At 56.8% G+C, this 24,798-nt stretch overlaps 1 protein-coding gene across 1 annotated transcript in view; it reads left to right on the forward strand.

The window, feature by feature from the left end:
- The window catches only part of NCLIV_002550 (hypothetical protein), a gene marked incomplete at both ends in the record, with an annotated part of 44,716 nt that overhangs the window by 7,824 nt on the left and 12,094 nt on the right, over positions 1 to 24,798 (forward strand). Inside the window, 29 exons of the mRNA XM_003879753.1 lie at positions 203 to 304; positions 803 to 955; positions 1,554 to 1,927; positions 2,521 to 3,172; positions 3,800 to 4,047; positions 5,028 to 5,084; positions 5,619 to 5,767; positions 6,343 to 6,392; positions 7,042 to 7,233; positions 7,681 to 7,714; positions 8,355 to 8,442; positions 8,962 to 9,140; positions 9,674 to 9,793; positions 10,437 to 10,852; positions 11,191 to 11,472; positions 12,331 to 12,445; positions 13,182 to 13,532; positions 14,132 to 14,381; positions 15,038 to 15,491; positions 16,028 to 16,167; positions 16,363 to 16,439; positions 16,752 to 16,801; positions 17,210 to 17,351; positions 17,915 to 19,755; positions 20,342 to 20,655; positions 21,289 to 21,968; positions 22,596 to 22,828; positions 23,287 to 23,729; positions 24,359 to 24,477. Of these exons, the coding sequence (XP_003879802.1) occupies positions 203 to 304; positions 803 to 955; positions 1,554 to 1,927; positions 2,521 to 3,172; positions 3,800 to 4,047; positions 5,028 to 5,084; positions 5,619 to 5,767; positions 6,343 to 6,392; positions 7,042 to 7,233; positions 7,681 to 7,714; positions 8,355 to 8,442; positions 8,962 to 9,140; positions 9,674 to 9,793; positions 10,437 to 10,852; positions 11,191 to 11,472; positions 12,331 to 12,445; positions 13,182 to 13,532; positions 14,132 to 14,381; positions 15,038 to 15,491; positions 16,028 to 16,167; positions 16,363 to 16,439; positions 16,752 to 16,801; positions 17,210 to 17,351; positions 17,915 to 19,755; positions 20,342 to 20,655; positions 21,289 to 21,968; positions 22,596 to 22,828; positions 23,287 to 23,729; positions 24,359 to 24,477 (8,305 nt within the window). The remainder of the gene's footprint in view (positions 1 to 202; positions 305 to 802; positions 956 to 1,553; positions 1,928 to 2,520; positions 3,173 to 3,799; positions 4,048 to 5,027; positions 5,085 to 5,618; positions 5,768 to 6,342; positions 6,393 to 7,041; positions 7,234 to 7,680; positions 7,715 to 8,354; positions 8,443 to 8,961; positions 9,141 to 9,673; positions 9,794 to 10,436; positions 10,853 to 11,190; positions 11,473 to 12,330; positions 12,446 to 13,181; positions 13,533 to 14,131; positions 14,382 to 15,037; positions 15,492 to 16,027; positions 16,168 to 16,362; positions 16,440 to 16,751; positions 16,802 to 17,209; positions 17,352 to 17,914; positions 19,756 to 20,341; positions 20,656 to 21,288; positions 21,969 to 22,595; positions 22,829 to 23,286; positions 23,730 to 24,358; positions 24,478 to 24,798) is intronic.

A 24,798-nucleotide genomic window follows, 5' to 3' on the forward strand; every position in this document is an offset into this window, starting at 1 on the left:
TCCGTCGCACGGCTGTCCGGATGTTGTGGGAGAGGACTTGGAGGCGGACAGGCGTTCGTTTCCCTCGTTTCGTGCTGCGCTCATTTGAATCCAACAATGCACAAACCCCGCCTTGTCTCCGAGAGCCTTTCGCTACACACCGCCTCACGGCTCTCTCGAGGTGAATGGAGATCTTCCTGTGTATCTGCATCTCTCCCTGCAGGCGCCTACTGCCCAGGGGGGAACGCGGCGAAGGCGCAAAAGTGCCCTATCGGCATGTACGGCGTGGAGCCTGGTGCCGTGGAGCCTGCAGACTGTTTGTACTGTACGTCTCGTCCCAAACGCATCCCACGAGCACAGCCTCACCGACGCAGCTTGCGCTAGAAACCGCCATTCACATCAAGCTATATACGCATATATATATGAATAGATATATATCTATATATATCTATATAGAGATATATAGGTATACATACACACACACAATTGCATTACATGGGTATGTGGGCCAGAACGGGAGCTGACGGATGTGTCGACAGGCTGTACATGTTTACGCGCACATGTAGTTAACTTCATAAGTATGTGCGTAGCTTCATTTAGCCACACTGTTTCTGAATCCGTACGTGGGTGAGTAGGCATCAGTGGGATGAGGGCTGTATAGGGGGCGTGCTCCAGAAGAGGCGATGCGAAGCGGACGCTTTAACCTTTGACGATCTGACTGCGTTTGCATTCCCCTTGGATTCACGGCATCGCCTAGCAGCGTAAAGAGTCGACGGTTTTTCCTGGGATTTCCAGCTGCGTCCCCCTTCCGGTTTCTTCCCAGGCCCAGCAGGCCGTTTCTGTGAAGTGACTCCGCCAGGCGACGCCGACTTTCCTGTCACGGCTGAGCCTTGTCCACCAAACTCGTTCAGCATAAACACAGGAGTTGCAGGCAATTCCAGTCGAATCTTCGCAAGCGAGTGGGAGCGCGAAGCGGGTAAGGGGAAGGCGAGAAACGACGCTTGGGCCTTAACGTCTCCGGACCTACAAGTGCATACGCATGTTTATGTGTACAGATGCACATCTCCGGATGTGCACTTGCACGCAAATGGACGTATGTGCCTGTATGCCAACAAAAATACGCATATGTAGTTACGTCTATGCCTATACAGATTCTGCTGCTTCGTTCCAAGAGTTGTATCCACTTATATATATATATATATATATATATGGTTTTGACCTTGTCTATACTTGTTGGGACCTAGTCAGGTTGGACGTTCGACCGATCGGCTAACCGGAAGCGTGACAGCGAGTCTCGAAACCCCTTCAACTCCACATTTGTCTTTCGATGTACTTCCGTACGTTTTCAGAATTCCTGTCTACATCTCTTCCTTTAGGAATAGACACATTTGTTTGCACATGCGTATACATGCATATGAATGTGGACACGTGTAGGTCTCCAGAAAAAGGACGAGACACTTTTAGCCATAGAGAGAGCCACTCTGAGGCCAAGAATGAACTGGGGAAAGCCGCTGAAGCTCGCCTCCCCAATCGTCCATTTCGCACCTCTCTTCGGATTCCTTGTTTGCTTCTAGGTGTCCAGATGGTCTTCACGACGAACGGCGGCGGTCTCTGTCGCACCGAAACTGCGGATTTCTCGCGTTTCACAAATGTTCGACAAGAGGACGGCCGGGGTCTGCCTTCGGACGCGCTCGCGTCCCTCGTGGAAGGAGACAACCTGTTTTGGATTGTGACCAAGGAGGGACAGGGCTTCGTCTCCGTCGACAATTTGTACAGTTTCAACGTCTTCAATCTCCCTCGAGACGCAACGCTGCTGGGCTTCGCCAACAGGCGGCTATGGGCGGGTCAGGCTCCCACAGGCCGCCTCCGTTTTTGTCTCCTCTCGCTCGTGCCCCGTCTGGCTCTGCGCCGGTTCAGTCCGAGTCCTGTTCTGACATTCCCGGCGGCCGTACGCCCCGGCAGGCCTGCCCGCTTGAGTAGAAAAAAACGATCACGGTGTCTGTGTGAGACTGGACGATATGTGGGCACCGACTCCACGTGCGGGGTAGCAATCTCTATCTGGATGCATCTGTGCGTGTCTCGGTATCCACACGCGAACCGTCAAAATGCCCAAGAGCCGATTTACGCCTAGCTATCCACGCAGTCTCGTTGCACACAACTCTGCCTTTCCCTATACACACATTGTCGCGGCGTGAATCTACAAACAGACGCCCACGGTAGCCCTGTCTACCCTTCGCTTTACACCTGTATATCTGCATCTATATGTAGATCTGTATATGCACTTATCTCCACACCTGAACCTATATATATATATATATATATATATATATATGTAGGTACACCCATACACACATCTACGTCTGCATATCGCTATCTATCTCTATCGCTCCCTCTCTCGATGTCTACGTATCTCTACCTCTACCTATCTGTATCATTCCCGACCTGTATCTGTGTCTGTATATTTTTCCATGCTACCGCCATCTATCTACTTTCTCATACTCACCTGTAAATATGTGTGTGTGTAGCTGCGTGGAGATTCAGCTGTGTCTCCTTCCCGGCCGTTCCCGCGCAGGTCACGCGTCCTCCGGAGGCCTTCTGGTGTCTCGGGATCGCGGCTGGTCATTCACGCGAGTGAGCGCCGCGTCGGTCGCCTCCGCGAAGGTTCTGGCCGGGGATCCTCTCTCTGGGTACCTGTGCGTCGGAGACGCTTCCCGCGTGCACTGCTCGCGAGACAATTTCGAGACGGTGGCGGAGACGAGCGCCGTCGGCGACGCAGTGCATGCACTCCTGGTGCTCCAGGACGACGTGGTTCTCGCAGCTGCAGGGCCAAGTCTCTTTCAGAGTCGGGACGGCGGCCGGAGGTTTCGCCGCGTGTCAGCCGTCGGCGACGTGGTGCGCCTGGTGCGCCACGGGGCCGACGTGTACGCGGCGTGGACAGGGGGGGTTCTCAAATCGACAGATCGCGGCGCGGCCTTTGCGGCGTGGGCGACGGTGCCCGCCGCCGCTCTGCCGATCGCCGACTTTGGGCTGCTGGGCGGCGTCTTCGTTCTCCGGAGCCGAGGCGGAGCGCTGTGGACAAGCACAACGGGCCAAGACTGGGCGGAGACCCAGCGCCCCGCAGACAGTCCCTGCGGGCAATTCCCCATCACCAGCGCCTTCTTCGCCGACTACAAACTCCCGCGCGCCGTCGAAGGTCAGTCCCAAATCACGTGCACACCGTCGCTTCACGGCGAAAAAAACAGAGAAGAGCGAGAATGGAGCCCTGGCGGAAGATCCATAAAGAGAGCGGAAAGACAGGAAAGTAATAGAAAAGAAGAGAGCTAGAGAGTGGTCAAGAGCGCGAACTTTCGCTAGTGGGCTGGCAGATCCATCCGATGTGAAGCAACAGAGACAGGTCGAACAAGAGCGCCCTGAAGAGCCCAAACGCTTGCTCCATCGGCTGAATTGCTTCGCGCTGCCTTCGCGCTTCTTCGCCAGGTTGTATGCATCCTACCTGTGTCTCTCGTCCGGTGCTCAAAAATTGCTTCTCCTTCTTGCTTGTCTCCCCTTCTAAGCGAAATGCGTTCGCCCCCTGCAGCTCACCGTGGCGTGCGCGCTCGCCTTCCTCCTCGACCTCTGCCTGATCTTTCGCCGCTCTCTCTGCTTGTCCCGGCATCCCCCTTTCCCTCCTCACCATCCCCGTTGCCTGTTTCCGTCTTTTCTCCTTTCTTCTGCTCGCCCCTGATTCGCTTCCTCTCACCTTCTTTTCAGTGCTTTCTGCATCGCTCTCTCCTCCCCTTGGCTGCGTCTCTCTTCCTTTCCTCGACTCTCTCGCGATCAGGAACCTCGGGGCAGTGCATTGCGGGAAATCTCTCGCAGGCGAAGGAGGCGATCACTAGCAAACCGGGAGAGATGATTGTCGGCGGCAAAGTGGAGCCGTGCAAAGCAGGCTACTACTGTCCTTCGACGTGCGACGAAGCGAACCAAGTTGTGTTGCCGTGCCCCGCGGGGACGTGGTGCGCGTCTGGCGTGGATCGACAGCCGAGCTTCGGGTCACATCCGTGTCCCCGGGGCCACTACTGTCCCAAAGTGAGGACGGAGTTCCCGAGAAAAAAAACAGCGAACTGCCAAGCACACGTGTCGATTTACGTGACCGACAATGACACCAGTTAGGAGATTTTCCGACCGCGAAGCCGTCAGATGCTGCACACTCTCGCTTCCAAGCAACCGAGCGCCGGGAGACAGGATTATTTATAAGGCATCTAGGGGAGGATCTACTGCCCAGAAGAGGCCGTTTGCAGAAACCTAGACCTGGAGAGAAACGCTGCCGGCCAGCGCCAAACGGCTCTTGTTTTTGCGGGCTCTCGACGCCTTTCCCCCCGATCGTGGCACTGAAAAGACACACACAGAAGACCGCGAAAAGCACAGACAAACAGAAGGGCGCAAAATGAGAGGAAGACGGTGTGGAGGAGAGCGGTGCGGGAGAGCGTTCGTTTTCTGCCGTTGGAAGCAGCTTGGGGAAATGCCGCTCCGCAACCGTTTGTCTCGAGCACATCGAATCTCTTCTCTTCTGAATACGAACGTGGCATGTCGTCCTTCGAATTCACTAATGTAATGAGACCTAGAACCCCCACCACCTCGAGGTCGGACAGTCGTCGCTCTGCTAAGGCCACGCCACAGTGTTTCTCTCAAGAGAAAAGCGTGCGACACGGAAAGCAGAGAAAAGGGAAAGAGAAAGCGCGAGAAAGGAGAAAGTGCCCAGCTCGGGAAAACGCGAGCGCACACCGCGTCTCCCCCTCAGGGAACCTGGAGTCGACAGAAGTGTGAAGAAAGAAGAAAGAGAGCGAAAGGCGCGTCTAGAAAAGGCAAGGTGGAGCCTTGAGAAAGCGCCAAACTGCAACACACTCTGCTGGAAGCTCCCAGTTCTTCCCGTTTTCGGGCTTGTTCTCTCCCTGTGCCGCTGTCTCTTCTAGCTTCATGCGTTGTCGTGCCGCGTGTGTGTGTTCTCCTGTCTCCACGCGCGCCTCTTTTCCCATCAAAAATCTTTCTTTTTTGCCGCTTTTCGCCAGGCGACGCCAGACCCAGTCAAGTGCCCAGCGGGGACTTACAACCCGCAACTGCATCAGGTGAGGCGGCTAAACAATTTGCTGATCCACAGACGCATGCCCCTCATGCACGCCCACATCGTGAAATATATATATATATATACATATACTTATACATATATATACATATATATACATATATATACATATATATACATATATATTTGATTAACTCTCTCTCTAGATTGTTGTGTCTATTCTCCTTTTTTTTGATAGCAAAGTATGCGAGTAGAGACAAATGAAGGGATGGACCTCCGTATCAAATCACATCCAGACACAGGCAGAGTCAAAAAACCTGTAGTCATATATATATACATATTTCTATATATACAGGTACACATTTCGGCTGCGTGCATGTATATTTATACTCCGCTTTCAATGAATGTCTTTGTGCGTCGATCAACGTGTGCCGACAGCCCTGGTGGAAGGAAACCTTCGCCGAGGTCTTCCCGTGGGTTGGGGTTGGTTGTGACCTGGACATCACTTCATACCGGATTTCTTTCTATCTTTCTGTCTGTTTTTCTGTGTTCTTTTTTTTCGTGTGCGTCGGCTCAGGAGACAGTCGATGCGTGCCGTCCTTCTCCGGCTGGGTTTTCCATCGCTGAGCTCGGAGCAGCGGAGCCGTCGCAGCAGTGCCCGCCCGGGCGCTACTGCCCAGAGGGAACCAAAGACGGAGGAGCCGTTTGCCCTCCTGGGACTTCCAGGTGGAAACGTCACCCGGTCCACAAATACTCAGATGCATTCATGTGTAAAATATATCCATATGCATATATATATATATATATGCATGTTCACATATGCATATATATATATATATATATATTGAAATGTACACATCTGTATACGTTTTAAAAAGGCATCCCCTTGTGTCGGAATGAGTGTGCTGGAGATGTGCCTATTGCTCTGCGCAACGCCTTGCTTGGCCCGCATATCCACGAGACGTTGACGGAGATCTCTCTCGTTGGGGAAGTGTTCACCAAATGAGTAGATCTCCTTCTGCTGGCCACCAACATGCACGTACGTACATACGTTTTATTTGCATGCGACTGTGTCGCGTCGGGACGTGTAGATGTATCCATGTAACAGCATCACGTGTATATACACACGTGTAGGAATGGGCCTTACAGAGGGAGACACGCGCCAGTGTGTGCGTATGTTACCAGCGCGTTTCGTTTCGAAAGTTCGACAGAAGTGGGAACTTTGGAGAGACACAGAAAGCGGGCGAGCGCGGGACGGCAAATTTCGCGCGGCGAGCGGAGCTCTGCGTTTCTCCTCGCAGGAGGCTGCCAGGCGGTGCCGACGTCTCCGATTGTTTCCCTTGTCCTGCGGGTGAGCGACTTCGAAGCAGCAGCCGAGCCAAGTGACTAAAGCGAGAACGCGAAAAAAACGAGAAGACGGAAGGGAGAACAGAAAGAAAATTGCGTGGCAGAAGCGTCCAGACGCAAACAAGGAGAGAGACACACAGCCGGACGTGTGTACAGAAAACGAGGCAGGAGCGGAAGAGGGAGAGATGGCAGGGGGAAAAGGTGAGGAAGAAGAGGCGTGCGACGAGAAACGAAAAGACGGAGACTTGCCGGAAACGATGAGGGTTTCGCTGTGAGTTCAGCTTATTCCTTCGCAACTCGGTTTAAGCGAAAGGCGCCTGGAGCGAATTAGATAAGTAAACTCTTGCGTAGCCAACTCGATGGCGGGAGCTGCGAAGGCATGCGTGCACAAAGACGCGTGAACAAGGACTCTCTTTCAACAAAGACGTCTCTTGAAAGACGAATCTGTGACGGATCTGTTCGAGACGCGCGTCGGCTCCATGCGCGCGCAGCTTGACAAGCTGCATTGGCATTTTGAAAGAGACGACGCCGTCTCTGTCTCTCTCTCCGGCCACCCAAGAAACGACAACCTCCAGAGCCTCTCCCCGCAGCCCGGTGTGCTCCGCGACTGTCTTTTTCTCCTGCCGATGTGCCTCGCTGGGCCTTTTCGTCAGGCTACTTTTGCCCCAACGATCTGTCCCAAGGCAACTCGCTGGAGCCGCAGCCATGCCCCACGGGGCACTATTGCCCGCAGGGCGCGGCGGCAGCCACGAAGTGTCCCCCTGGGACGATGAACTTGAGCGAGCGAGTGACGTCGATGCAGGAATGCGATTTGTGCCCGAGAGGCAGTTACTGCACGGGAACAAGTGCGTCGCGTTTAACGAAGTGAAGACACAACTGCGTCGACGAGGCATCGACTTTCTCCGACTCTCGAGAGTCCCCCCGTGATATCCCTCGGGGTTGCCGCTCCTGACCTCGTCGATACTCAGTCTCGCCGCGTTCCCTTCCAACCCGTCTTGATCCACTTACTGATATATATATATATATATATATATGCGTATATGACCATTTAGGTGTACTTGTGTAGGTATGCGTGGGTGCGTCAGGATGGATATTCGTGTTGCGTCAAGCGGAGTGACCAGATGCCGCTTCTGTCTCGATTCAGGATAGCCTCCCTTAAGTGTTGCCTCTACGTTTGCCTTGCTTTCGGTTTCTCCATTTTTGTGTCTGTGTCTGAGCCGGTGTACATGCGCGCTTCACTCTCGCGTCCACAAACTCGGTCTGCTTCCTCTCTTTTTCTTTCCTCGCCCCAGGCGCCCTTTCAGTGACAGGCGAATGCGACGCCGGGTAGGACAACGCATCCGAACCTCTCCATTTCCAGGAAAGACAACGAGGGACGAACGAAACGAAGCACTTCCCCGGAATGCTCGTCTTTCGCTCTCCCTCTACATATATATATATATATATATAATGTATCTGTATATGTTTATATATATATATATATATAGATAGATAGATAGATAGATAGATAGATAGATAGATAGATAGATAGATAGATAGATAGATAATGTATCTGTATATGTTTTTATATATATATATATATATAGATAGATAATGTATCTGTATATGTTTATATATATATATATATATGTATATGTATATTTATAAATATATGTAAGGATGGATGTCTACAGACGTGAGTAAGCAGGTGCCTATATAGATATACATCTGTAGACGTGAAAGAATATTTTGTCACGATCACCTCTGTGAATGCACTGGCGACGTAGACCTACGTCTGCCTTCTCTAGACCCTTCGCGGGTGTTTGGATACCTCCCGTCTTTGCACTCCCCCTCCATCCCCCCCCTCCAACGGGCGTCTTCACCGGTCGCCTTTCTTGGCGTTTCGCTTTCCTTGCCGTGGGCTGCTTCTCTCCCTTTCGTTTTCTTCCCTTTTCAAAGCCTTTGTCTTCGTTCGAGTTTCCTGCAGCTTTCTCTGCATCAGCGGGGCAACTAACCCGCGCCCGACGGACGGCGTCACGGGTTCGCCGTGCCCCGCGGGCGGCTATTGCCCGGCCGTGAGTGTGCGATGTTTTGCCGTTCCGTTTTGTTGCGGTTCCCGATCTCTCTCTTTTTCTCTGTCTCTAGATGTGTTCGCGTCCACGTAGCCACGCGCCGTGTGCCGGAAAAACCGCCATCGTGTCGTGTACCCGACATGCTCCGAAACGTTATTCACCAATGTGGCGCACAGCCGTGGTTTCGCAAAAAGAGAGTAGCGATGCAGATGTCCTCTGGAAACAAGCGTCGTGAGAGAGCCGCGTTGAAGTCCTGTAATAGACAACCACTCAACTGCATGTAGGACTGCGAATGTCGACAGATATATAAATATTTATACATATATAAATATATATATAAATAACTATATAAATATATATATGTATCTCCGGATGCAGAGACGGTGGATGAAGCCCCGAGACCTCAGGATACGACAGCACATGCTTTCGGTACTTTGGTGCGCAGCCGGCAGGAAAGCCGTCTTTTGAACGCTCCCTTTCTCACAGCTTTTTTCTTGCTGCTCTAACCCGCTTTTCGCGCAGGGTGCTCTCATCGTCCAACCCTGCTCGGCGGGGAAGTACAACCCGACCGAGGGCGCGGCAAGCGAAGACGCTTGCGAGGTTTGCCCGCCGGGATCTTACTGTCTAGGCAGCGGCTCCAGTTCGCCAGACGGGAAGTGTAGCCCCGGGCATTTTTGCCCCCAGGGATCGTCCCGAGCAACGTAAGTGTTTCGCGCGGGAGGCACTCTCCACAGAAATATATCTCAAAGGTAGAGTGGTGCCTGTAATTAGCTGGAGTTCAAAGTTCGTCGCTCTTTCCCGGGAAGCACAACCTTTTTCTGGGGCGAGATACTTTAAGTTCGACTCCTGGTTCAGATCTTGAGTGTCTTTGTTTACCGGAGCGGACGGTTTGCTCGACGCCACACAGGGCGCCTTGGGGAGTTGTGGCGAGAGGGGAGAGCGCTCTTCTCGTTCGTAAAACCAACAAAAAGTGTCTCCTTCCCTCTGGGGAGGAGAACGCGCAGACGGCCCTTTCGGAGCCGCGCCGCGAAACAAGGCCGTCCCAGTCCGTTTCGCAGACGCCACGTCGCGAGGCTGCACGAAGCCAAGAAGAAGGGACGGGAAAACGCGAGTGGTTTTGAATGGAAGACACAGGACGAAAGGTCTGTCCTTCGTTCCTTCGCGCGAAAGCGCCCCTACATGTGCGTTCTCTGTCTTCATCTTCTTTGTTTGCTCCTGCATTGCCTCCTGGCAGAGAAAACAAAGCAGCCAAGGGATACTTCGCCGAAGCAGGGGCTTCCAAGCAGACGCCGTGTGCCCGCGGCTCCTTCGCACCCGACCCGGGCATGCACCAATGCCTCGCTTGTCCTGCAGGGTAAGAAGCATCCAGAGTTTCCTTTGCATGCGTCCGTTCTCGCATCCTTTCCGCCCCTGATCCGCTCTGTGTACACGTTCGTGAAAGGCCCTATGTGTACACGCATGCGCGCGCGAATGTGCTTACGCGTCCGCCCGAATGGAGTTCACCACTTCTCGAGACATACAGGGGTGAATATACCCGTCAGGCGGTTGCGGCCGCTTTCGGCGCTACAGATATCTATATCTATATCTATATCTATATATATATATATATAAATATATATAAGTATAACTGCTCATCTGTTTTTACTTGCATGTATATGTGTCCAACACGGAAAATCCTTCATGCCTTCCCATTTCGTGTGAGCTGAGCTGCGTGTTTGTGGGTTCCTGTCCGCAACATTGGTTTTTGGCCTTTCTCGGTCCTGCGCTTCAGCGCCAACCTTTGCGCCATGCGGGACCATAGACGTCTTCAGACGTCGGGCCAGCGCTTGAGTCTCTGGAAGTGTAGAGAGAGGCGACATTTGCACAGTCTCTCTGGATCTCTCTCTCTCTCTGTGTCGAGTTACAAGTCTACGGTTGCCCGCATGCGTGGAGGGTCTGGCGGCGGGCCCGTCTGCGCATTCAGGTGTTCTTGTCGGAGCGTCCTCGCTTTTTCGCAGGACGTATTGCCCTTCAGAAGGCATGCATGCCCCTCTGCAGTGTCCGCAAGGCTCTTACTGCCTCGAGGGAGTTCCCGTGGCTCTCGGCTGCGCGGCGGGGACCTACGGAGACCGGGCTGGCCTGCGGGATTGGGACGAATGCAAAATGTGTCCCCCCGGGAGCTTCTGTGGTTCGGAAGGTCTTTCGCAGCCGAGCGGACAATGCCGCGCAGGCTACTTTTGTGTCCACGCGGCTACTTCGGCGACACCCGAGGTTGTCTCGACGGGCAAGAGCCTCGTGGGGGAAGTGAGCGGCCCCTGCCCAGCCGGCAGCTTCTGCCCCGAAGGCTCTGTGACGCCAACGCCGTGCCCAAAGGGAACCTTCAGCCCCGCCGCGAAAGCGGAGTCTGATGCCACGTGTCAGCAGTGCACTGCTGGTGAGAGTCGGAACCCACAGCGGCAGCAACGCCGCGAAAAAAGAGACGGGAGAGCGCGGAGGGGGGGGGGGGGGGAACGGGAGCGACGGGCGATGGAGGGAAGAACCAGAGAGAGAGAAAGAAACGAACGACACGTAAATGCCATCTTCGCGGGCTGGCTCTGTGTCTGGGCGAGTTTTGCGTCGCGCCTGTGTTGCCTTCCGCGGCGTTCTCAAGGCGAGACCTGTCTCCACCCCCCCTGTCGAACCTCGTCCAGAGCCTCTCTGGACCGGCCTTCTCAACACACTGTTTCCTTTCTGTGCATGCCTTCCGGTGGACCCCTGTCTATGGATACACAGGCTTCTACTGCGATCGCCCGGGTATCAGCGCCCCGACTGGCCCCTGCCCCGAAGGGTACTTTTGCCCCGTCGGGACGGCGGTCGCCAGAGCGCCCGGCCGACTCTGCCTGAAGGGCTTTTTCTGCCCCGAACAGGCTTCCGCCGCTCGCCCCTGTCCGCCTGGGACCTTCGCAGAACTCGCGGGAGCAGCCGCGTGCGCGCCGTGCCCCGGTGGATTCTTGTGTGCGGAGCAAGCTGAGGAGTTCTCGGCGACCTGCGTCGCTGGGCACTATTGCCCCACAGGTGAAACGAAAGGAGATTTGACAAGATGGAAAGGAACGGAAACGACGGCAGCCAGCCGAGAGAGAACCGAACACTCGACAGGACTCCAGGAAACACTCGAACGCCATGTGATTTCGTCCGCCACGTGATCAGGCACATGCTGAGATAGTTACAGGCATCCAACGGACCGTATATCGCCACAATGCAAGTCGTGGACAGAGGAACAACATCCTCGCGAACGTTTCCCAGTATTCCGACTTCGTCGAAGAGGGAGAAACGAGAGGAAGGAAAAACACAGACGATGTCACGAACTCGCTTTCCTATACATGTGTAGATACTCCGAAATGCATTTGCATGGACACACAGGGGTGTCACTATTTATATATATATATATATATATATATATATATCGACGAACAAATTGATGTGTGTTTCTATAGAGAGGTGCCGATGCTTGGGCCAGAACGAGGCTTCTCTCTCTGTCTCTCTCTTTATTTATATATATATATATATCGACGAACAAATTGATGTGTGTTTCTGTAGAGAGGTGCCGATGCTTGGGCCAGAACGAGGCTTCTCTCTCTGTCCCTTTCTTTATTTATATATATATATATATATATATATATCGACGAACAAATTGATGTGTGTTTCTATAGAGAGGTGCCGATGCTTGGGCCAGAACGAGGCTTCTCTCTCTGTCTCTCTCTTTATATATATATATATATAAATATATATAAATATATATAAATATATATAAATATATATAAATATTTATCACTGCGTATATACTTCTGTTCGTCTTCAGCTGGAGATGCATCCGCGCGCGCGGACGTTCGTATGGAGAGAAAAGCTTTTGCCTGTCTCTCCTCTCGTTTTTAGGAGTGAACGCTGCGGTGGAGTGCCCGGCTGGAACTGTGGGGTCGGGGACACAAGGCCCCCATGTCTCAGCGTGCCTCGAGTGTCCTCCCGGCTCGTACTGTGAAGCCTCCGGCCTGTAAGTTGTCCCTATCTTGTCTGCGGCGTCCTTCGTCCACTGTCCCTTCCTTTCACGAAGGCACGGCGCCCGATCAGAGAAAAGGGGGGAATCGCAGGATCCAGTCCGAGCACGCGCGGACTGCCTCGATGTGACGGAAACCGTCCGATTTTCGATTCGGTCGTTCTTTCCTTGCCTTGCGCTCAATTCATTTCCTTTCTGTCCGCGTGGGCGAAGGGGTTCCGTCTGTCGGCTTCAGCACAGCACGCCAGAATCCCCCACAAAAACAAATCTGTGGATTCATGCCGAGCGGTTTTCGGTGGTCAATCGATTTTTGGTTGTAGCAGTGGGTTGCGTCTCTAACGTAGGTTACCGAGTGTGGACACACATCACATGATGACTGTCGGTCTAGAAGTTGACAGGCGTGCATACTTCTCAGCTGTGAACGTTACGATTGCTAGTCCTAAACCCCCACAAAACGGAGGCAAGACTCAGTCGTTCCAGAGAGGAGATTCAGAAGCATCGTCGTCTCGCGTCGTCGGTGGCTTCTCTCTCCACGGGCGTTTTTCCCGCTTCATTCGTTTCCTGCTCCCGTCACTGTTCTCGACTCCCCTCCCTTTCCATGTGTTTTTCCGCCGCTTCTTTCCGCCTGGTTCCCGAACCCTCATTCTGTCGCTCCTCGAACCCTCATCGTTTCCGTGAAGCGTTTTTTTGTGTTTCTTTCCTCCTCGCCGCGACCTCGCGCCTGTCTCCTCAGAGCTGCGCCGACGAACGCGTGCCCCGAAGGCACATACTGCCCAGGCGGGGTTGTCTCCGAGAGCGACGCGACTGCCTGTCCAGAAGGCTTCTACTGTCCTGCCGGCAGCGCCGTCCCTTTCGCGTGTAAACAAGGCCAGTACTGCGAAGGCCCGAGCCTCGCGCAGCCCACAGGGGGATGCAAACCCGCAACGTATTGCCCGGTCGGGACGACCGCGGCGGCAGGCGTCGCGTGCCCCAGAGGCAGCTACTGTCCGGGGGACACGGACCCTCTTCCCTGTCCCCCGGGGACGTACGGCGACGCAGAAAGTCTCAGCGCCGAGGACCAGTGCACACCCTGTCCCGCTGGATCGTAAGTTCGAACGGAGGAAACGACGAGGCGGTGGATGGGCAGAAAACGTTCGCGGACTCCGCGAGAGAAGGACACACACTCTTCAGCACTGCCGCTGCTTTTGGGACTTTGACGCGTCCGCCTCGACGTGTGGGGGCGGGCGACACTTCCAAGCACATGTAAGGGAACGACTTGGCATCCTTCGCGCTGGCCTCTCGGAGCTGCTCCGGGGAGTAGATCCATATCGCTCGAATAGATAAGGGCGCATGCATGCACCCGTGCAGAAAGAAAGATGTGCATGAGGTTGTGGACGTGGACGTGTCTTGCCGAACCCCAACGGGTTTCCTGAAATCTCTTCCCCATTTCACAACGCGGATCTGCTGGGACTTCGTGACGGTCAGGCTGAACGCTTCGACGGGAGACCTCGTGTCCAAAGTCGCGCCCGGAGCAAGGACGTGGCCTTCACACACACATCTACGTAGAGAGCGATTTGCATGTTCTCCAGATACTCCCCACGTCTCTCGAAACGCGTTCTGTCACCAGCTTGCGCGTAGTGCAGAGCCGCCCTCACTGCGTCCCGCTTCAGAAGACAGCAGCTCTGTTTTCCGTGTCTCTCGCAGATACTGCTCGTCGCCAGGACTTGTGGAGCCCAGCGGGCTTTGCGCCGGGGGGTACTTTTGCGCAGAAGGGACAGCTGACGCGCGCCCCGCTAACGGACTCTGTCCCCCCGGGCACAAGTGTCCCCCGGGTGCGGAAGGCCCCCAGGCGTGCCCGATCAACGCGTGGCAGCCGCTGCACGGGCAAACCGAATGTCAGCCGTGCCCGGCAGGATTTCTCTGCGAAAATCACGGGGCGCGGCCGTGTGACGAGGTAGGTGGACCCTCGGCGCGAAACGCAGCTGCCTGGACGAGCGCGAACCGACTGAACGAACACCGAGGCGTGTGGCGGCCACCCGGTGGAGTGGCCCCGCTCTCCCGCGATGGCCCGCCGGACGCGCTGTCGCACGGTCAGTCACTCCATCAGAGCTCTGACGAAGAGAGTCTGCCGGGTTCCACGACAGTTTAGGGCCGCGTGCACCGGCGCGCTTCGGTTCGCGGGGAAGAGAGGGGTGGTTCGAACTGTCCCTGGAGCGACCGCTCGGTGTCTCTATCGTTCGTTGTCACTTTGAAACGTTTCGCGCGCGCCTCTCTCACGCCTTCTCCGTGTTCCGACATTCACTCTCTCTATATATCGCTCTATGCACATGCAAATGTAAACTTATGCAATGTATTCATGCGTGCGCAAACGTGGCCGCTACGCACAGCTGTGCGCTTGTATCTGTAGCATCCTGCACGCTTAGGAGCGCAGCGTGGCGCCTTCGTGGGATCTCGAGAGGCGCAGTGGAAACGCCCCTGCGTCGCCCGTCGTCGCGTTGTCTCCGGTGGAGGCCTGGGCTCCCTACTGCCTTGTTTATCCCTGCTCTCGCGTCTCCAGTGCATGCCTCCGCCGTCCCAGTTCCCGCGCGTTGCGCCTGCATGCGTTTCCAGGGCAGCTACTGCGACGGGGTGGACGGGACGAAGAAAGACTGTCCAGTCGGCACGTACCAGCCGTTGCCTGGGCAGACCTCGGAGGCGAGCTGTCTTCCCTGCAAGCCTGGATATGTCTGCGACACGTCGCCGCTGGAGCGCCCCACAAAAAAGTGCCCCGGAGGCTCGTACTGCGGCGGCGCGTCGCAGAAGAAGTGCCCAGCAGGTTTCTACTGCCCCGAAGGAACCGAGCGACCGTTCGCCTGCTCGCCTGGGCACTACTGCGAAGGCGACGGTCTCGAGCGCCCCACAGGCCGCTGCGCCGCGGGGCACTACTGCGCGCGAGGAGCGACGGAGCGGCGTCCAACGGGCGCTCTCGACATCGAGTACTGTTTCACCGCTCTAACTTCCGGGGACTGCCCAGCTGGCTACTACTGTCCGGAAGGCGTCGCCTTCCCTGTCAGATGTCCACCGGGTAAACAGAGGCAAGCGAGGAGGTCGCGACGAGAACGCGCGCCGCCCCCCCATTCCCAAAATACGCAGCCAGTCGCTCGCCTGCAAACAGATATACCTATGCACATGCACGTCTACTGACAACGTCAATCTTCATAGCTACACATGCAGATACATATTCATCTATATATATATATATATATATACATAGATAGATAGATAGATAGATACATACATACATACATACATACATACATACATACATACATACATATAGGTTTGGGCGGAGAGAGATGTAGTTGCCTTCATCAGACGCGCCTATGAAGGCCCGTGCATCCATGAGAAGCATGTGAGGGCAGGCGGGGCGACTCGTGGCTGGCGTGCGGAGGCGACAGACCGCGCAGGGGTCCGTTTTTTCTTCACTCTCGGATATTTTCGTTCACCTCCTCAGCCGCCTCGCGCGCATCCCGTCTCGTGAGGGGACCGTTTTTCCTGCTCACGGCGAAGGGGTTTTCGGCCCCTCAACGGAGAGGCTGTCGCGCCCTGGATTTCCCGCAGGTACCTTTTCGAACGCGCCTGGCCGAGGCGCGCTTTCCGACTGCCAGTCGTGCACGGCGGGATCCTACTGCGGGGGCTTCGCTCTCACGGCGGTCACTGGGCCGTGCCTAGCTGGCTTCTACTGCCCTGGCGGCCAGCGAGTAAGCGAGAGAGAAGGGGAAAGAGGCGCTGGACTGCGGCGCACCTGAGGCCGCGCGCGGAGGCGGCGAGCCATTCCTCTACGCAGCTGGCGAATCCCGTTGCGCGGCGCGCCTTGCTGGGGCACTCCAGACCGAAGCTCTCGTTTTTCTCGCTCTGTCTTGTCTGTGTTGCTGCGCCTGCTCACTTTTTTTCAGACGCCCTATGAGCTCCCCTGTCCTAAAGGCAGCATGTGTCCAGCAGGCTCCGCAGATGCAACCGAGTGCCCCGAAGGGTGAGACGCGCACTGCGTTGGTCCTTCGCATTTTGTCCAGCGAGTCCTTGTCCTTACAGTCGTCCGTTTCTTCTCCGTCCTCCTCCCGGTAAAGCTAGTCAAGGCACGGCTACTGCAAGTCGACCATCTCCGGATCCCCGTCGGAGGTATTTGGTGCTTTCTCAACTCACCTGAGGAAGCGTATTCGCGAGCCAGCAGGGGATGCATCGCTTCTGCAAGTGCACTGTATGAGCGGCTCTGTTAAAGGCGTGCCCCCACTGAAGAAGCTCTCACTGACTACGCTGACAGTCTCGGATTCTGCGTTTCCTTCAGACAGTACCAACCCGCAGAAGGCAAATCCAAATGCCTCCCTTGCATTGAAGGTATGCATGCACACCTACGCCCGAGCGCGCCTGACCAGCGATGGGCGCGTTCTCCCTGCAGAGACGAGCACATGAAAAAAGAGCTGGGTGCGCGTAGGTACACAGATACGAGAGCGAGAAACAATGAAATGGAGGTCGTAGCAGCAAAGCAAGCAGCAAGATATACATACCCGGATGCACCGAGACGCCCGCGTATCTATCTGTGTGTGTGTGTCTATATTATGTGTATACTTCTTCGTGACCATGAAAAGATTAGGAGGAGCGTGGAGCTGTATGACGCACGTCTCGATAGAGCTCAGGGCATTCCATGTCTCTTGTCCACAGACTCCGCGGCAGCACAGCCTCTGCGAAATCACGAGGATCTCCGTTGTTCAAGTCTGCGCGTGTTTGCGCGTTTCTCCGCTTCAGGTTTCAGGTGCCCTCGAGGCAGCTACGAAGTCCAGTCTTGTGCCGCTGGCCATTTCTGCGCCGACGGCGTCACCGTCAAGTGCCCCGTCGGCACGCACAGCGCCTCGACGGGAATTTGGAAATCCTCTCAGTGCCGGCCCTGGTGAGTGCGGGGGAAACAAGGCAAAGGAAAAAAGAGGAAACGAAGGCTGTGCACATGTGACGCCATACAAACGAGTATATACATACGTACATATATATATATATATATATATATATATATATGTGTATGTATATGTATATGTATGTGTATGTGTATGTATATGTATGTGTATGTGTATGTATGTATGCGTAGCGGTGCAGAAAGACATACGTATATATATATATATATATATATATATATGGTTCTGAGTGTGTGAAACACGAGAGACACGCCGATCGCGTAGAGTGTCACGTCAGCGGGAGAACGAAAAGCGATGTGCGAGTGCAGACAAGCATGCGAGTAGGAACAGGGTCGAGATCGTCTGCCTCTGCAAGCCCGTTCTTTGACTGGCATTCCTTCAGAGCTCAGCGGTCTCACCTTTTGGCTGCCGACGCCTGCCGGGAAACGTGTCCCCCACGCGCGCGCGAAAAGCGGGAGTGGAACCCCAGCTGGAAGGGCCAACACACATCGGAAAATTGCCTCTGTCGCTTCCCCACCTTTCTTTCCCTGTGCCGTTGCGTCAGTCCCCCAGGGAAAGTATGCTCCGCGGACGGGGCTGCGAACGCCGACGCCGCCACGGACTGCCCCGCGGGACACTACTGCCGCCTGGGCGCCTCGACAACCCCCGCCCAAGACCCCACAACCTGCGGGCGAGATCCCACGTCCTGTCTTCCCGGGGCCAAGTGCCCGGCAGGGTACTACTGCCCCGCCGGGAGTGCGGGGCCGATCCCCTGTCCCCAAGGGACCACGGGATCGCCAGAGGGTTCCACGTCCAAGACGCAGTGCATGAAGTGTCCCGCAGGCCGCTACTGCAGCGGTGGTGGTGCCTCGGGAGAGTGCGACGCCGGGTTCTTCTGCGTCGCGGGGAGCACGGCGGCGAGGCCGCGTAACGGCCTGTGCCCCGTGGGAAAGTACTGCGCCCGCGGCTCCGCGGCTGGAACCGACTGTTCGCCGGGGACCTACGCCGACGTCGAGGGCCTCGCGGAGTGCCGCCAGTGCCCCGCTGGCTTCGTGTGCTCGGGGACAGGCCTGGCCTCGGGGACAGGCGAGCCGTGCCCCGCGGGTCACTTTTGCGTGGAGGGGACACACACTCCCGCCAAGTGCCCCGTGGGAACCTTCTCGGCCTCGACGCACGCGACAGACGCGTCTTGGTGCCAGCTTTGTCCGCCGGGTCACTTTTGCGACACTGAGGGGCTCCGAGCTCCTGCCGGCGACTGCCAAGCTGGGTATTTTTGTCTCCAAGGCGCGAGCCAGGCGGACCCGCCGACGCCAGACCCCCCGGGGGCGAATGGGGAGTGCCCCGTCGGGTTCTACTGCCCCGCGCGCTCCTCGGCGCCCAAGGCGTGCCCGCCGGGAACCTTCAGCGCGACGCCAAAGGCCACGCGGGCCGAGGACTGTCAGGAGTGTCCAGAGGGTCAGTTCTGCGGGGTGTATGCGTTGCCGGCCCCGGAGGGCATCTGCGACGACGGGTTCTTCTGCGGGGCTGGGCAGATCTCTCGCCGACCCCTCGGGACAGGGACAGCTGGCCTCTGTCCGGCTGGCCACGCCTGCAGCGGCGGGGCGAAGGCCCCGTGTCCAGAGCACTCCTACATGGACGAGCAGGGGGCGGCGCTCTGCAAGAGTTGCCCCGCGGGGCACTTTTGCGAGGCGCAAGCGCGCGCCCCGCACAGATGCCCCGCGACCTTCTTCTGCGAGACGGGGAAGGGGAAGAAGACGTGTCCAGACGGGACGTACTCCGATGCGACGGGTCTCGCGGCTTCGTCCGACTGTCTCGAGTGCCCCACCACGAAGTTCTGTGCTCACGGAAAGATCCAGGCTTCCTGTAGCGCAGGCTTCATCTGCGTGCTCGGGGTGGGACCGACGGGCGCGCCGGCAGGCGCCTCATCCGACGGCGCTCCGCCCCATCACGCCGTGCAGCTCGGCGAACCTTGTCCCCGCGGGGCCTACTGCCCCGCGGGGACCGACGCGCCCCTCCGGTGCCCTCCAGGGACCACCACGGCCTCCACGGGCGCCGCCTCCGTCGCGGACTGCGTCGGGTGCAAAGCGGGCTTTTACTGCGCGACGGTCAACACTGCGGCGACGGCGTGTCCTCGAGGCTACTACTGTCCGGCGGAGTCCCGTGAGCCGCGCCCGTGTCCCGAAGGCACGTACAACCCCAACGCCTACGCCGAGTCCGTGGCCAGCTGCATGCAGTGCGACGCCGGATTCCTCTGCCCCGAAGGCAGCGACAAGCAACGAACCGCCTGTCCCCTCGGGTTCTACTGCGAAGGCGGCAGTGCCCCCAAGGTGGCCTGCCCGGAAGGGACTTACGGGAAAACCACGGGAACGTCGAAGGAGGAGGACGCCTGTGGAACGTGTCCGGCCGGTGGGCACAAAAAGGACTGACCCGAGGAGAGAGCTGTCCACAATGCACAGATCTGTTCACGCACTCCTGTTTCTTTCCCACACACAACGCATCGGCACATCACCCTTCCCATGCGGACACATATCCATATATCCATATATACCTATAGGTATGCATATACGTAAGCATATATGTATGCATATACGTATATGCATATATGCATACATATATGCATGCATATATGTGTATATAGGTATGCGAATAATGCCGTAGGTCACTACATCTAGGTCCGGACACATGTCACGTGTTCGGCGCAGGTCAATGGGGAGAAGACACTCGAGCATGCGCCGGACGTTGTGTCCTGACCAGGAGGGTCTCGTGGCCTCCAAGTTCAGAACTGGCCAGTGTCCTCAACTGCAACTCTTGCCGCCACTCAGTGTGCAGAGACAGTCTCGTGCGACTCGACGTGCACTGTGCGCTGAACGGGCACGCCTGTATATACACCTGTGCAGACGTACGGATCGGTGTCGGTGTTGCACGCGTCGCCGAGTCGCCTGTTCACTGCAGTGTTTTTTTTAGCGGACTGGCGTTTGGTGTGTGTTTGCAGGTTATTACTGTCCGGGCGCGGACCACCCGTACGAGCCGTGCCCCGCAGGAAAATTCTGCACTTCGAATTCGCCCGCGCCCTTGGCCTGCACTCCCGGTTTCTACTGTCCCGGGGCCACCAGCGCGCCGGTCGTCTGTCCCCTAGGTTTCTACTGTCCTCCGGAGACTGCTCTTCCCCTCGAGTGCCCCGATGGGTCTCTCTGCCCCCGAGGCGCTGCGCAGCCTCAGGCCTGTCCGGCGGGGACGCGCTCTCGGGGCCCTCAGGCGTGCGCGGCAATCCCCACAGTCGACGGCTGCTGCGAAGCTTGTCCCGCGGTAAGGCGCTCAAACTGCGGCCAAAACGACCGATCCCAGAGGGCGTGGGGGGAGGGGGAAACGCGGGAGTGCACCAATGGGCCATACGCGCTGTCGTAAATAGGCACGCAGATGTGAACGGTAAAAAGACGCGTAGGTGCGCTCTCTTGATCGACGCACCCGTATCTGGAAGCTCTGTAAAATCGCAGCTGCGCCGTGGCTTGTGTGCGTGCGTGTGCGTGCGTGTGTGTGCGTGCGTGTGCGTGCGTGTGTGTGCGTGTGTGTGCTTGAGCACGGGCGAGTCACCTTTCACGTCGGTCTCTCATGGGGCCCGAACGCCACTCGGCTTCGTGTCTCCCACGAATCTTTCCGACCGGGGTGGTGGTTGGGTTGTGGCGTCGTGTCGCGTTCACCCGGTCGCGTTCTTGGCCACACTTTTCCGCTCCACTCAACATCTTCGTTCCGTGCAGTCTCGACTGTCTCGCAGGTCCGTGCCTCCCCCTGCGCTCTGCGCTCTCTCTTGCCTTGTCCATGGCTGCATCCTGCGCGCTTCTCTCCTTTGCTCGTTTCGGCCTCTTGCCCACACTCTCCGCTGTGCATCACGCTTCGCCCCCGCTGTCGTTCTGCCGCGTCCTCGCGCCCTGTGTCTCCTAGGGAACCTTTTCTTCCGGGGCAGGCTCGGTCGAGTGCCAGCCGTGTGCCGCGGGGTTCGTCTGCACGGGCGGGGCTGCGACGCCCGAGCCGACGGACCGGGTGCACGGCTACATCTGTCCCCGCGGGGCGTTCTGCCCCGCGGGGGCTCTCGCCCCAGTCCCCTGTCCCGCGGGACGCTTCAACGCAGAGGAAGGCGCCGAAGACGCACAGACGGGCTGCCTGCCCTGCCCCGCGGGAACCTTCTCCGACGCGCTTGGCGCGACCGCGTGCTCGACCTGCGGGGGTACGTCCACCTCGCTGGAGGGTCAGCAGACGTGCGAGTGCGTCGGCGTCGGCCGCACCTTCCAGAAGGAAGACGGCACCTGCGTGTGTCGGAACTTTTACGAGTTTTACAGCTCCACGCGACTCGCGCCGGGCGACGAGAGCGCGGACTCGGCGCTGGACTGCCAACCTGTCGCGCAGCCCAGATGCGAAAGCGCCTCCAGCGCGAAGAACCCGCGACTCGCCAGAGACGCCGGGAGTCGCCTCCTGCGAGCTGCGGACGGCGCGTGTGTCGCGCCCGAGACGATCTGCGAGACTCAGTGCGGCGACGTGGGCGGCATCTTCTTGGCCCACGTGGGCATGTGTCAGTGCCTCTCTGTGCGGGACGCGGGACAGAAACCGTGCGACCGGGCATGCAGGTGAGCCTCGGAAGGCGGAAAACCTAGCACACACCGGGGAGACACAACACGAGGGACGAAGCGCGAGGGGAAAGCCCACAGCGGACACCGAGAGAAAAAACACACGGGAAGGCTTGGCACCACGGTCTGGGCTCGAATGGAAAGGTGGAGGGCCGACCGAGATGGGCACAGGCCGTCGAGATGAGAACGTTGCGCGAGCTTTGGATGCAGCTAAGATACTTGATCGCCTCGGTGGCGTGGAATTCGACAGAATCCCTGTCTCGTCACTCTTCCTCCATGTTCACAAAAATCTGTATCGAAAGTGCCTCTCTACCGAACTCTCTATATGTAACTATGTGCATGCAGTTTTCGTCTCGTCTTTGTGCCTTTTCTCGAGGGACACAGACGCGCCAGCCGTCTGCCCCCAACAGGCGTTCACTGTGTAGGTGACCGAACCTTCCTATTTGCTCCGCCACAATCACCTGTGCATCTGTAGATGCTCGTGTGCAGATGGGCCTCTATGCATTTTCGTATGCCTATCCTTTTTGCACGAACCGAAAAGTATGTAGGAGTCTCTTTTTGTACATGTACGTACATTTCTATCCCTTTTTCCACCTGCGTCTCTCTGGCGTTGTGCGTTTGCGTCAGGAGTCGAGTGGCGACGTTGGTGCTCGAAGGGGACGCCTTTGCGTGCAAGCTCCCTGCCTCAGAAGCGACGCAAAAGAAATCCGTGCAGTCGCTGATTGACAACAGCCTGTTGAAGGGGTCAGTTGCATGCGGCAGCGACATGGAGACGCTGGATGGGCAGCCGCACGTCTGTCGCACGTCGTTTTACCTGCTCAATTCGACAGGCGTGTTCGGGACTGTCGGAGTTCCGGCAGGTACGAAAGCAAGGCAGGCCTCCGTCCACTCTTTGTGTTCAAGGCCTGCGTGAGAACAGCGCCTCACGAGTCGACGGTGCCACGAGGCCGGGAAGCTCGGCCGCGATGGGAGTTGCCCAGCCACGCAGTCGCAAGGGGAAGGCACGAACCAGTCCAGAAAACGCACGAGAAACGCCTGCCACGCCCGGCGCACGCCTATCCATATGCGCCCAGATAAGTCCTAAAGGCGCGCCTACGTGGGCACCGACAGCGGCGCGCAAATACGCATATCCCTATAGCTACACATCCAGAGACAACCAAGTTCCTTCTGACTGCAGTACACCACCACCCCTCTGGACGGCTATACAAAGGTATAGGTGCTCGCGTAGTCGTCCGCACATCTGTTTTGCTTCCTATCTGTTCCAGATCTTGGGATGATGCTTTAGCGTCCTCGCACTGTGAACACCACGTTTTCGTAGGTTTCCAGAAGCTTTTGGCGACAGATCCGCAGGGCTCTGCGTCGGAGGGAACGTCGGACTCGCGAGCCGGCGTGGCGCATGCAGACGCCGCGGCTCCAAACGACGCCGCTGGACCCAAAGCGCGGTGTCCTGCCCCCGCTCCCGGCGCGTCTCCCCTTGTGGACCGCCGGAGAAACGCCTGCGCGGCGGAGACGCTGCCAGCGTCGTCGGAGCTGGAAACTGAGCTGTATGGTCAGGACAGCAGCAACGAAATGGCCGTGATTCGCAACCCCACACAGTGTCTCCAAAAAGGAGACACCATCATTTGGATGATTGCTGGGGCGTTTCCCGTCTATCTCCGCAATTCGCTTCTCAACACAGCGGCCGGCTTCGACGCGAGTCCGTATCTGAATGTGCAAGGCGACCTCGCGTACGAGGGAACCGACGCAAAGCCGCCTGTAACGGTAAGGAGCGAAAGCGTTCGACAGCGCAGGTTCGCGATCGGTTCGTTGTCGCGTTACTCGCGAAGGCACCTGTTTGGACGACGCGGCAACGATGAAGGCGTGGGGAAAGGCAGGCTCCCCTTCAGGAATCGACGACATGGCGGTCCCAGGAGGCGCAAAAGTGTCTGTGTTAACACACAGGACGACCCGCATGTTGCCGCGCACCTTTCGGCACCAAAGTTCACGGGGAGATGTTTCGCGTGGCTTGGTTCCGACCCAGACCAATGCCCAAAAATCCTGCACTGCGTTCCATCCTTCACTTCATGGAAATACGTGTGCATCAATAGGAATAATGACTGTTTACCTGCATACATATACATGTGTATATGGGTATAGGGTGTTCACGTGCATGGGTGTATATATATCCGGATATATGCTAAATGCGTATTATTAGGTATGTGGCGCTGACGTGGCTAGACACGTGTTTATATAGCGTTCATCTGTGACTCTATACGCATCTGATGCATGCATATCTACTCTTGTGTTTTGATGTGTCTCCATATTCGTCTGTTCTTTTGTGCTTACTCGACTTTCGCCCACTCACAAATTCCCATTCGAGTTTCTGTGTTTCGCTGTTTCGCGCTTGCCAGTATTTTGCATTTTCCTTCACCGTTCCCGGACAGTATGTGTTTGCGACAAACGTGAGCGACGCCCACCAAGCGATCTTTCGCGTCCTCGACGAGGGTGTCTCCTGCGACGAAGATGCAAGGTAAGGAGAAGCTACGTGGGCATGCACGCGCCTTAGAGGCGATGCTGCGTCTGTTCCGGTTTCAGAAGTTCAACGCTCGACTGTAGGACAGAACGCGTTGACGGTTCCTTCTCCCTCCAGTGGGTAGGCGGGAGACTGGACCTCTTGGGTCCTCCCTTGCGCGTGGCCTTTGCAGCACGAAAGTCCTGACCCAGCTCCCAGACGCGGCGTTTTGTTGCTCTCCTCCCCAGTGCTCTCCTTGCTGGCGTGATGGCTTTCTCGTCGCCGCTGTTGCACTGTCTGTCCCGAGATTGCGCCCCGGTGCCCTCGTGCTGGATGTTT

Source organism: Neospora caninum, chromosome Ib (genome assembly GCF_000208865.1).
Source record: "Neospora caninum Liverpool complete genome, chromosome Ib".
NCBI lineage: Eukaryota > Apicomplexa > Conoidasida > Eucoccidiorida > Sarcocystidae > Neospora > Neospora caninum.